This window comes from Bombina bombina, chromosome 5 (assembly GCF_027579735.1).
Source record: "Bombina bombina isolate aBomBom1 chromosome 5, aBomBom1.pri, whole genome shotgun sequence".
Classification (NCBI taxonomy): Eukaryota; Metazoa; Chordata; class Amphibia; order Anura; family Bombinatoridae; genus Bombina; species Bombina bombina.
In genome coordinates, this window is record NC_069503.1 from 529012111 (window position 1) to 529024711 (window position 12601).

At 37.0% G+C, this 12601-nt stretch overlaps 1 protein-coding gene across 1 annotated transcript in view; it reads right to left on the reverse strand.

Annotated features, from left to right (window-relative positions):
• MLH1 (mutL homolog 1) overlaps nucleotides 1–3625 on the reverse strand; it is a 65687-nt gene extending 62062 nt beyond the window's left edge. Inside the window, exons 1-4 of the mRNA XM_053714457.1 lie at nucleotides 3435–3625; nucleotides 1727–1817; nucleotides 1492–1590; nucleotides 562–635 (exon numbers count right to left, since the gene is read on the reverse strand). Of these exons, the coding sequence (XP_053570432.1) occupies nucleotides 562–635; nucleotides 1492–1590; nucleotides 1727–1817; nucleotides 3435–3550 (380 nt within the window). The 5' untranslated portion in view covers nucleotides 3551–3625. The remainder of the gene's footprint in view (nucleotides 1–561; nucleotides 636–1491; nucleotides 1591–1726; nucleotides 1818–3434) is intronic.
• Between the last annotated feature and the right edge of the window lie 8976 nt (nucleotides 3626–12601).

Genomic DNA, 12601 nt, shown 5'->3' on the forward strand with positions numbered 1-12601 from the left:
TAAACTTCCTTTACCTGATTGGTGAAATAATATGAGAGTGCACGATGCTCATCCCTTCAGATGTCCCAGGACAGACACACAAAAATGCTGCTTAGAAATCCTTTACAATGGGAGGTGGCTACTGAGGAACTTTTGAGGTAAAATATCTTTCTTTTTTACATAGAGATGTTCAGGAGATATTTTCTAGTCAGCTTTTTACAGCTATGCTGCATCACTTTCAAGTGTTTAAACATTTGGGTATTATGGCCCTTTAAGTATTCAGTATGTAATTCTAGTTTTCTGAACTGAACAATTCACAAATTGTCAGAGTTAAATTACAGGAAATATCGTCAATAAAATAAAAACAATACAATAAAATTTTGCTAAGGTTTTATACTACTCTTAAATTTATCTTTTTGCACTTTTAAATGTCCCTTTAACATTTCAAATTACAGTCTCAAAGTGCCACTCTCTAATTGAAACTACATGTACTTCCATATTAACCAAATACATTATGGGCACTATTTCAACATATTTTGTAAAGTAAAACGTGATGCAAATATGTTCAACTAAATGTCTAACCTGTAAGCACATTTCCCATCGGCTGTTTTGGTGGTTATAGTAACATGAGCCACGTGACTTATACTTGCCAAAGCCTGTTAAGGGAAAACAATGAGAAGCATTACTTAAAGGAACATAAAGTCAAAATGAAACATCCATGATTCAGGCAAAGCATGTAATTTTAAGATACTTTGTTCTTTGTTAAACAATCATATACTCAAGAGCAGCAATGCACTATTGTCAGCTAGCTAGTGCTGGCTACAAGCATGTGTCTCATCATTGGTTCACCAGATATGTTCAGCTAGCTCACAGTAGTTAACTGCTGCCATTGGAGCCGATTTTAACTATTTTTTAAAACCCCTTCAGAAGTTTTAAAAAAAAAACAAAAAAAAAACACAGTTATATGCAAGTAATAGTGTAAAATACTTTATTTGAGCATTTTCTAATTGCACTTTTATGGCCTTTAAAAGTGATAGAAAAGTCAAAATTAAACTTGTATGATTCAGATAGAGCATGCCATTTTAAAACACTTAAATTCACTTTAATTTTTAAAATGTCCTTTGTTCTCCTAGTATTCCTTGTTAAAAAATGAATATGCACATATCATACACTAGTGGGAGCTAGCTGCTGAGTGGTGCCTGCACACATTTGTCTCTTGTGATTGGCTTACTAAATGTGTTCAGTTAGCTGCCAGTAGTGCAATGTTGTTCCTTCAACAAAGGAAAACAAATTTGATATTAGAAGTAATAGAAGTAAATTGGAAAGCTGTTTAAAATTGTATGTTCTACCTGAATCATGACAGAAAATGTTGGGGTTTCCTGTCCCTTTAAATGCAGCAAAATTATATCTGTATCAATAAGTGGAATTATATGCAAACACATTATTAACAGACGGTCGCAAAAGAACATAAATTAATAATGAATTTATATAAACGGAATAAAAAAAAATTACTTCTCCTCGAAATCCATATGTAGCAATGCTGGACAAGTCTTCAAAAGACTGAAGTTTGCTTGTTGTGAACCTCTCACACACAATGTCCATATCTTCTTTCTTAAAAAAACAGTCAACAATTGTGTCAAATTCACATCTATAGGACAACAAAATATTTTTGTTTATTCTTTCATATACAGTCTTTACCACAGGATACGTGCCCTTAAATACATAAATATGAAGGATAAAGACAAACCCTAATTCCAGTTCCGTTGTCCTGAATTTGGATTAATTTCATTCCTCCTTCTTTTATGGTCACTTGAATGCTGGTTGACTTGGCATCCAAACTAAAATAAAAAAACATTAACACGAATAGTCATCTGAAACGAATATATTATCAAAACACGCATTGATGATCACTGATATTTAAAGGGTCATTATAGTAAAAAAATTACGTACTCTAATCCGATAGAACATGTCTTTATTTAATATTGATCCTGGTCTATTGCGTTTTTTAACTCCTGCATCTTAAAGGGTCAGTAAACCTAAAAAATAATGTTATATAATTATGCACATAGTGCAGAATTATATAACATTATATTAGTGCAAGTTTTTTATTATATAACATCTCCGGTATTTTTAATAAAAATAAGAGGGTTTTCCAGACCCGCCCTCTGTGCTCTACTGAGCGGGTCTGGTTTCTCTTCATCGCGCCAGCTGTTTAGTCACAGCCCGGCCCGACCGCGCCATAACATTCAATGCAGCTCACTCCTGCCGTTAGATGTGCAGAATTATATAACATTTTTTAGGTTTACTGGCCCTTTAATCATGCAAATAGCGCTGCCGATTGAATAATATGAATATATACATACATATTTATGTTTTTATATGTGTATATACACATAAATATATATTTAGAGTAATAACAGTCCACCGCAATATGAAGGTGCTTTTCAGTGACGTCTTTTTTCTAACACCCCACATCCGCACACTTTAACTAATTATCATAATTTTTAATAAAATGGAACAAAACTCTTTATTTGGGAGGCAACTTGGGGACATTTTTTAAATTAACCTGAGCTTGCGGTAGCATTAACCTGCCACTTTTAATGGCTGGTTATTTAACGTGCGCCAGTAAACGGCTGAATTAGCCCGTTAACAGGCACATGTTAAAGTGATTTTAAACTTTAACGAATTAAAGCCCAGCATCAAAAAATAATCTTAAAACAAAAGCACTTTAATTCATTAAATCTTAGAAAGACGCTTTTTTTTTTTTTTAAAATACCTTTGCGTTATGGTAAACATAACACTGATCCTCCGCTCGCATCTCCTGCTTTCTTTAGCATATGGATGACAAATCCGGCTTCCTCCAATCGTTGCATGCCCCCTTTGGCGTCCAGCTCATGGGGCACGCAAAGATTGGAGGAAGCCGCATTTGTCATCCCATATATATGCTAAAGAAAGCAGGAGATGCGAGCGGAGGATCAGTGTTATGTTTACCATAACGCAAAGGTAAGTATTTTAAAAAATAAGCGTCTTTGTAAACTTTAATCAATTAAAAGTGCCCCTGTTTTTAAGATTATTTTTTGATACTGGGCTGTAATTCATTAAAGTTTACAATTACTTTAAATTAGTGCTCCACTTGTAATCTAGTCCTATACAGTATACATTTCCCCCCTTTAATCGGTCCTTGACAATCTGGTCCCTCCTACTATAGCTCGGAAGTCACACACTCATACTCAGCCTTGACATACTACTATGAATGACACAAGGTTCCACTACTGCAAGCAAATATTGTATAAAATAGTATACTGATGCTTAGTTTATAGAAGGTTTCCTCTGTTATGAGTTATGGTTTTCTGACATAAGCATGCAGAATCCTACAAGACTGCACTGTCCCTGCCTTGAGCCACACACTATCCTAACATACAACTGGACACACAACAGCTTCCCGCATTTATTACCAATTTTCTATCATCTCCTTTATAGCATTTGCCGGCCTCTGGATGACCTCTCCAGCCGCGATTCTATTGACAACTGTCTCATCAAGCCGGCGGATAACCCCAACAGTCAGCGCCATGATCTATACTTGAGACCTCAATCCTATTTTTTTTTTTTTTTTGTCGGACCAGCGCCACACTTTAGTGACTTCCCAGTTGTGTATATTACTTTTTTTCCCATGGCAGCTGCGCATTACGAACTGATCCGTCTTCCAATGACACGTTGCGCATGCGCATTTTAAGCGGCTGTAAAATCTCTTAGGGTGATTTTTTTTTATGCTAAGTATTTAGTCTGGGTAGTGGACTGTGTTGGAAATGCTATATATATATAAGACGTTTTTCGATTAGATAACTTTTTATACATTATTAGTAATATGTTGTCACGTAGAAGTTCGAGTCAATTCTCTGCTGTTTTTATGGCAAACCAATGCAAAAAAATGTCTTGACGTGCAGGAGCCATTATAGGCGTTCATTGCGAATTTATGTGATTTGTTGGTATTTCAGAGTTTTCTTCATCTTGCTGTAGACTTATCAATTAAATAAGGAGCAAAAAAAAAAGTTCGAGTGACAAGAATGACAAAAAGGGAAAGAAAATATGTACTATATATAATTAGAATGAAAAATTGAGCAATAACGGAGAAGAGAAGATAGGGGGAAAAGAAACGGGGATCTGAATAAATCGTTTTATTAATGAAAATGGTGATGAAAGAATAAGTAGCACAAATAGGTTTGGTGTGTCTAGTCAGAAAACCTGCAACATGGGAATATAAGATACTTATAAAGATGGCAAATGCTTTCCCCCATAATGACCAAAGTTATTTTGCACTCCAGGACCCAATAGCTTTTTTACATTGTTGCAGTCACTAAGCTTAACAAGAAATTAAAAAAAAAATTCTTGTAAAATGTATGTTTTTAAAAAAAAATAATAATACAATTTTAATGGATGCCAGTTTTAATTATATATTTATCTACTTAGGCACAATCAAAAATCCTCACTGGCATGAGCAATCATGTAAAAACTTTGGGGGCATTTTTTGAGCATTATATTGCAAAGTATGTTTCAAATCAAGATTCAAGAGCTCTCATCTAAAATGTGCCTTTTTAAAACTTCTTTGAGAGACCTCTCAGTACTAACAGGGCCGCCTTCAGGGGTGAATAGGGTGACTCCTGTCAGTGAGCCAGGGGGGGCCACATGAGGCAAGCACAACTATTATTTTTTTTTTAGAAATGTTTTACATTTTGGCAGCCACCAGAGGGCGCTACAGCAGAGGGCTATTGAGCATGGGGAAATGTAATTGCAAGGAGTAAAGCATTAGCATTTGAGAGGATTTCTGAGTGTGCACTAAACCACTCTGCACAGTGTGAGACAGACTTGGCACTTCAATTTGTACAGTGTGTGCCTGAGTCAGATGGCGGATAACTCAGTAAATTTTGTTTTATTTATTTGTGCAATTTTGGATTGTAACTTGAGTGGGGTAGTTGTATGGTGGGGCCAGGGGTCCATATAAACACATTTTTTAGCAATATGCAGCAGTGTATTTATGATTATTTGACAATGCTGTAGAAATTCTATACTGTATTTAAAACCATGCAGAAATGTTTCCTCCTCGATACACAAATGGTAGATGCCCTTTTGGCAGAAATGATTTTTTTTAATTTATAAATATATTTTAATTACATTCCAGTTTACTGCCCCTTTATTCGAGGACTTTCCAGATGCCAGGAGGCATTTTATCTAAGATTATTACATCTGCATACAATGTTATACTCCAAGCTAAGATTGCTCAGTGTTTTAAATATGACAGGTTAACTTAACACTGTTCAGTTTACACTACAGTTTAATTTTTAAATACATACAAACAAACCTAAATCCTGCATTTAACCAGATCTAATGGTATGAGACTGAGCACCACAGGTTATGGTTCCACCAAGACAATATAGAGTACAGCATTTACAAAATCCATAAGTGCAGCTGACAGATTTGAAGTGGTGCTCTTGGTTGGGGAAAATGGGGGGGGGGACGCCAAACATATGTCAACCTTTCAAAAGTACTTTTCTTCATCTACCCATTCTGACAGATCAATAAAATAAAATTTTGAATTCACAAAAGTATGTTTGTTTGCTCATTTACAAATATGGTTCTTTAAAAAGTGATCTCTTCATTTCATGCATTTCACACACTATTGATATAGGGGATTGCAATGTGCAGAAATTTTACCTCCTGTGAGTGTTTCTGTGGGTGTCTGTGTTTATGTCTTTGTGCTTTTGTTGGTGTCTCTATGAGTGTGTATGTATTTCTTTTCTGTGGGTTTCTCTGTGATGGTTTATGTGTCTTTGTGCATTTTCTGTGGATGTCTCTGTGAGGGTGTGCGTGTATGTATGTCTTTGTGTATTTTCTGTGGGGTCTTTGTGTGTGTGTGTGTCTTTTTATGTTTTCTGTGGGTGTCTGTGAGTGTGTATGTCTTTGTGTGTTTTCTGAGGCTGTTTCTGTGTATGTTTCCTTGGGTATATGTGCAAGTTTGTGTTTGAGATTGTGTGTGTCCATTGTCTGGACCTTACTACTGAGTTCTGTGTTTGTGTGTTATTACCTTGACAACATTTCCAAATGCATATACGTTTTAGTCACTTGGTCAAAAATTGCACATGTCAAAGGGGGCCCTGAACATTGGTTAAGTAAGGGGCCCCCAAATTTCTAGTGGTGGCCTAGAGTACTAACAAAACTTCTTATATAATCTCTCCAGAGTGGACAACTTTAGATCATCAGGCCCTTATTGAGATATCACATTTTACAGAGTGTGTTTACTATAATCCTCTGAGTGTGGGAAAACTGAAACACATATGGGGCAGATTTATAAAAAAAACAGCTGGGCACGGACAGGGCCGCATTTACATCTCAGATGCCTGTAGGCACAAAAACATGAAGCTCCCCCCCCCCCCCAAAAAAGTGAAAAAAACTAAGGACATTTTTTATTATTATTATTTAGGACAACTAAAAATAAATAGTTGTAAAACATGTATGTACATCTACATTAACTTTACAGCCACCGAAAGGGGTGATGATAGCTATGATAAATATCCCTGTTGATCACTTGATTGATTACCTTTAATTATAACCCCTTATGACCCCTCCACAACCATGTGTACTATGAAAATCTAGCAAAATAAATTATTCTTTTTTTCAGAGCACCCCTCCACATACAAGCAATTAATTTCTTTGGTGTATTTATTGACAGAGGCTCCACAGGACTTCTTCAGCCTCTTGGGGTTACATTTTGTACCCCTCACCCCCCTTTATGGCCCCTTGGACAAAGAATTCAGCATCAGACAAGCTATGAATTTCACGGACAAAAAGGAAAGAGGAGCACAGAAGGGTTTGCGATGCGGTGTTGTTAATTTAAGTCTTGCCATAATAAAAAAAAATTGCATTGAGCACAGAGATTATGGACAAATAACAACTTCATAGTAAATGGGGGTAAAAACCCTGGGGAAAAATACAGGGTGCACCTGGGGCTGTATGACTGATCGCCTGACGCGTTTCGGCAATTCGCCTTACTCCTAGCTGGCTTGAATAAACAACACCGCATCGCAAACCCTTTTGTGCTCCTCTTTCCTTTTTGTCCGTGTTTCTAACTTTGGCCACAGAGTGAGCACTTTAGGGGTTATAGCGCAACTGCAGGAGCCTTTCACACTGCCGCACCGCCACAAGCAGCAAGGTATCAGGAGATACGGAATACGTCGCCATAGGAGGCGGCCTCTCAGTCACCACTTACAGTAGGAGGCAGGACCCCACAGAACTTGATTACGGAGGACAGAGCAGTTTGGATATGCCACTCCGGGAGGATTTCCTGTCACCTTCATGAAGTATTAGGTGGGTGTCTTAGCGAAAACAGTGCACACTTATTTGAACTTGATGTCATAAGGGCACATTTTTACATACAGTATCCTCCTTACACCAATCATCCTGTGGAGGGAGGGGAAATCTCTACAGGACTTATTCAATAACTGCATTGCTTCATGAGCCACATATTCAGGAATCACAGCCATTTGTAAACAGTTTCTGGCACTTTTGTTTACGCTCCTTCTTTGCATACTGACTTATTCGGCTCTTTGGTTCATTAAGGTTACCCACCTTTGTTTCTCTTTTCCGCTATTAATTTACCAATGCAATGCCAGGTCCTGGGTCTTGAACCCAATTCATTTCTAATAATCACAGTGATTCACAGCCCACGGGTGGCAGATAGATCTCCTTGTCTCCCTCCACCCCTGCCACTTCATGCCACCAAAGTTAGCACATACTAATAAACTGTATATTTTGAAAGTGTTCTGCAGAACAGTAAGTTATTGCTATGACAGAAAATTGTTTCCATTTTGTCTAATTGAGACCATGGCTGGAGAAGCTGGATCCCTGAGACTAAGTAAAGGAGTGAGACTGATTCACTTCAACATGTATTACAAAGGATTCCGTCTGGTTACATCACACTAGCAAAAATCTCAATTCATTCAAGCTTTAGGTAAACAGTGTAATAACCTGGAACATAAAAACACACAAAAAAATATTATATGGGGTTTCACATACAGTGCATCTTTCAGTCAGTTCCCAGGCACTGGGCAGATTTTGAAATCATGGTATGTATCTAATGTCTGTGAAATACAACTCAACTGCAAACAAAACAGAAAGAGTGCTGTGTGCAATAAATTAGTTGTTAATGTTATTAGACTATCACTCACAGTATTCAGTCATCTTGCTCTTTCACTTTTCCTCTACTCTGACTCTAAGGGCGGCAGCGGCATCACGTGATGTGGGCACGCCCCCTCACCCCAACCCCCCCCCCAACCCAGCAAAAGAAACACAGAGCTGCATGCTTAAAGGAGCAGAGTGACCACACTCAGGGACTCAGGGTACTCCTCCCAGCTTGACCTCAGACCCTCCCGAGTCCCTCCCGGGCGCAAAATGGGCGGTAACGTAACAGCACTATTGTTGTCTTGCTGAGCCCACCCACAGGCTCTGTATTTAACCCTTTCCTGCCGGGGTTTAAGTGTCTATATCGGAACAACTGTTCGGATGTAAACAATTTGAATTGTGGGATCGCGTAAGGGAGGCGTCTCTATGATGCTAGGCACGCACTCCAGACCTCGATCATATCAGGGAAGTGCCAGTAGCTTCAGGAAAGCCACCCGGTTAGGACGTTGTATTCCGTCCATCGGTGTTAAAGCCCAGAAAAATTCGGACGGAATACAACGCCAAAACGGCGTTCAAAGGTTAAAAAAAAAAAAGTTACTGAATTTTTTTTTTTAAATTAAAATACACTGACAGACTCTCTCATGATATAGGCAGGCGCCGCGCCGCGCCCTTCACTGCAGTGCGCCTGTAGGCACATGCCTACACTGTCTAATGGGAAATTCCGGCCTGGGCACGGAGGTATAAAAAGTCTAAATCTTTATTAGCAGTCACATCCAAATCAATAAAAACAGTAAAGGAAGACAAGACAGATTTATCAAAGGCTAAATGCCCCTATTGGATGCAGGCTCACTTATGCAAGCCTGCCACTGATCTGACTGGGGTAATTGATAAGCCCTCCTCTCAAGCGATTAGTTGTATAAAAGCAGGGCTCAAAGTTGCATTAGTATACACTCATGCAATGATGATTACTTGTGGCAAATGCTGCCCAGTTGCAATCTCAGGCGAAGAGGTTTACCTGTGAACTTGATAACAAGTAACAATAAATGTGTTTGTTATTAATAATAATTAGGCCTACTTGTGCACTTTACTGTTTCAGAAGAGGATTTTGTTGCACTGAGACCTATGTTTAATTTTTTTATTGTTATACAAATGTACAAAATAGAGCAATAAAAAAATATATTTAGAACAGACCCCTCTCTTAAAGTGAAACTCAACCATAGCGTTTTTGAAACGCTAAGGTTGACTGTTTAAACAAACAAAGGGCAGAAAGTGCCTTTATTTGTTTCAACCTTTCGCCGTTCTTCGTTGCTACGGCAGCCCACAGCCCAAAACATTTTTTTGCTAAGAGGTGACCTTTTAGCCAATAGCCGTGTGGTAAATCCGGTTTGGCGCCCATAGGAGCCATATTTACCGCACGGCTATTAGCTAAGAGGTGAAAACGTCACCTCTTAGCAAAATATTTTTTAGCCGTGGGCTGCTGTAGCAGCTAAGAACGGCGAACGGTTGAAACGAATAAAGGCACTTTCTGCATGAAGTATCTTATACTTCATGAATGAAAGTGCCCTTTATTTGTTTCAACAGTCAATCCTAGCGTTTCAAAAACGCTATGGTTGAGTTTCACTTTAAGAGAGGGGTCTGTTCTAAATATATTTTTTATTGGTCTATTTTGTACATTTGTATAACAATAAAAAAATTAAACATAGGTCTCTGCAACAAAATCCTCTTCTGAAACAGTAAAGTGCACAAGTAGGCCTAATTTTTAATAATAACAAACACATTTATTGTTACTTGTTATCAAGTTCACAGGTAATGAACCGCTTCTCCTGGGATTGCAACATTTTTTACCATGCGCTGCTGTAGCAGCTAAGAACGGTGAACGTTTGAAATGAATAAAGGCACTTTCTGCATGAAGTATCTTATATATAAAGTGCCCTTTATTTGTTTCAAAAGTCAACCCTAGGGTTTCAAAAATGCTATAGTTGACTTTCACTTTAAGGTATTCTTGCACGTTTGGTTGCACTTAAATAAAAATGCTACAACTATAAGACCATTTCATTTTTCTATCTGTTTACCTTCCATCTCATACCTTCAAATCACCATGCTGACTAACAACATACAGTAGGCACGTGTTTAGACAACCTTTGGCTTTCACTGTACATTTGTCTCATCCAGTAAAAAGCCAGGTTCCTCTAGAAAGATGGTAAATAGTGGGAAAATATATATATATATATATATATATATATATATATATATATACATTTTACAGATACAGAACTTAATAAAGGAGTTTAGAAAATAAAATATGTATAAGCTTGACTACATAGGGAGCTGATATACCATAGTAAACAAATAGTAGCCATAATAAAACAAAAGTTTTAGACTTTAGAATTACTCATTTTTCTTACATTGCCAAATACATAAATGAATCTCTAAAATGGATGGCACAGATTGCAGGAGTGAAAGAATAGTGGACATATTTTAAAAATGCTATTTTAGATGCAACTAAACATTGTATTAGGCTTGTTTGTAAAAGTAAAAGAAAACTAATATGGTTTTCAAGAGAAGTAGCATTAGCAGTTAAGACAAAAAAGACAGTCTATAAAAAATTCTAACTCACTGGCTCAGAAGAGGATAAGGAAAAATGGAGAACCCAACAGAAGATGACAAAGCAGTACATTCCGATTATCCTAGCTTTGTGAAGGAATAATCTAAATTTTATTAAAGACACAGAGACAAATATTTTGCTTTACTTTCATTTACTACTAGTGTGCAGCATTTTAAAGTATAATAAATCACATAAAAATTACATAAATACAGAGAAAAAAGAACCAATGTAATCAGCTCAGGAGAAGGCTAATGCAGATATCAGTGTAACAATGGACCAATCAGACGACTCATACTATCTATAAACTGACCAATGAGCTCCCCATCTTCCTCTTTCTTGCTTAAAGCTCATGAAAAAGAAATTTCTGAAAAAAACAAAAGATACTCAAAAGTCCAACAATTAACAATAAAATGAACATAAACCAGAACTTGAAACAGCTTGGAAAATACTTGACTCGAAGAATTCTGAGAGTTGAAAGAAGACTGTAAATCCATTTCAAGCTCCGGAATGATGATCGAGACTTGATGAAAGTTGAAAATCCAGTCTTAATTAGGGATATTTGTGAAGTTGGTAACTAAAAATAAAATATAAATGTTAATATAAAACATATTGGGAGGGAGAGACAGAATAGTAGTGGAGGGAAAATATTTGTCTCTGTGTCTTTAATAAAATCTAGATTATTCCTTCACAAAGCTAGGATAATCAGAATTTTATTACAAGACCAGAGACTTCATATTTTGCTAGTTTAAAGCAGTTATTTAAAAAGATTTTGTGAGGCGTGTTGAATGAGTTTAAAATAAAAATGTTTAAAAGTAGAGTCAGAAGACCAATCTGCCACCTTTAAAATTTCCTGAAGAGGAGCAGATTTTAAAAAGGCTTTAGAAGCAGCAGAGCCTCTTACTGAATGAACTGAAAAAGAACAATTAGTTCCAGCTTCAGACATAACCCATTTAATCCACCTCGCAATAGAAGTAGGAGATACAGGAGCATGAGGGGAAACAAAAGATAAAAGAAGTTGATTTTTTGAAGAGTCTCTAAACAAGGAAGTTTTGGATTCATAAGATTTTAAACATGAGACAACACATAGAGAAGGTTCAGATGGAAAATAGGGATAAAAAATAGAAGAAGATAAAGTGTTTGTTCTTCGAGAAATAAGAAAAGTAATACCTTCAGGAGAAAAACATTTAGAGTTAAAGTCAAGAGCCCAGATGTCAGAGACTCTACAAAAAGAGATAAGGCAGAGGAGAGTAGCAAGTGTAGCAGTAATCTGTTTCAAAGATAAAGAGTCATTAGAAGGCCAAGATCTAAAAGGAGAAAAAAATTAGATCTACATCCCAAAATAAATTATATTTTGGAGAAGGGGGATTCTTTAATCTAATTGATTTCAGAAGATGACAAACTAAAGGATGTTTACCAATAGGAGAATTATTGATAAAATCATGCAGAGATAGCAGATCGAGAGAGATTCATAGTTCTATAAGCAAGTCCACTATCAAAAAGATGAGAAAGAAAATTTAGTACTTGAGTTAAAGGAGTTGAAAAGGGTTCCATGTTCCTAGGCAAGCACCAGCCAGACCATCTGGACCATGCGGAAAGATAGGATTTATGGGTTCCTGGAGCCCATGAATCCCACATGAGAGACTTAGCTGATTCTGAAAGACTTAGCTGATTCTGAACCCCAAGCTGCAGCTGAATTTGAGAGACCGGGAATATATTCTACTTTGATGGAAATATTCCTGTCTAGACACACATGAATAAAGTCTTTGGTAATGTTGGATAGATTTCTTGACTTTGAACCACCTAAGCGATTGAGATATCTGACTGCAGAAATATTGTCCATGCGAA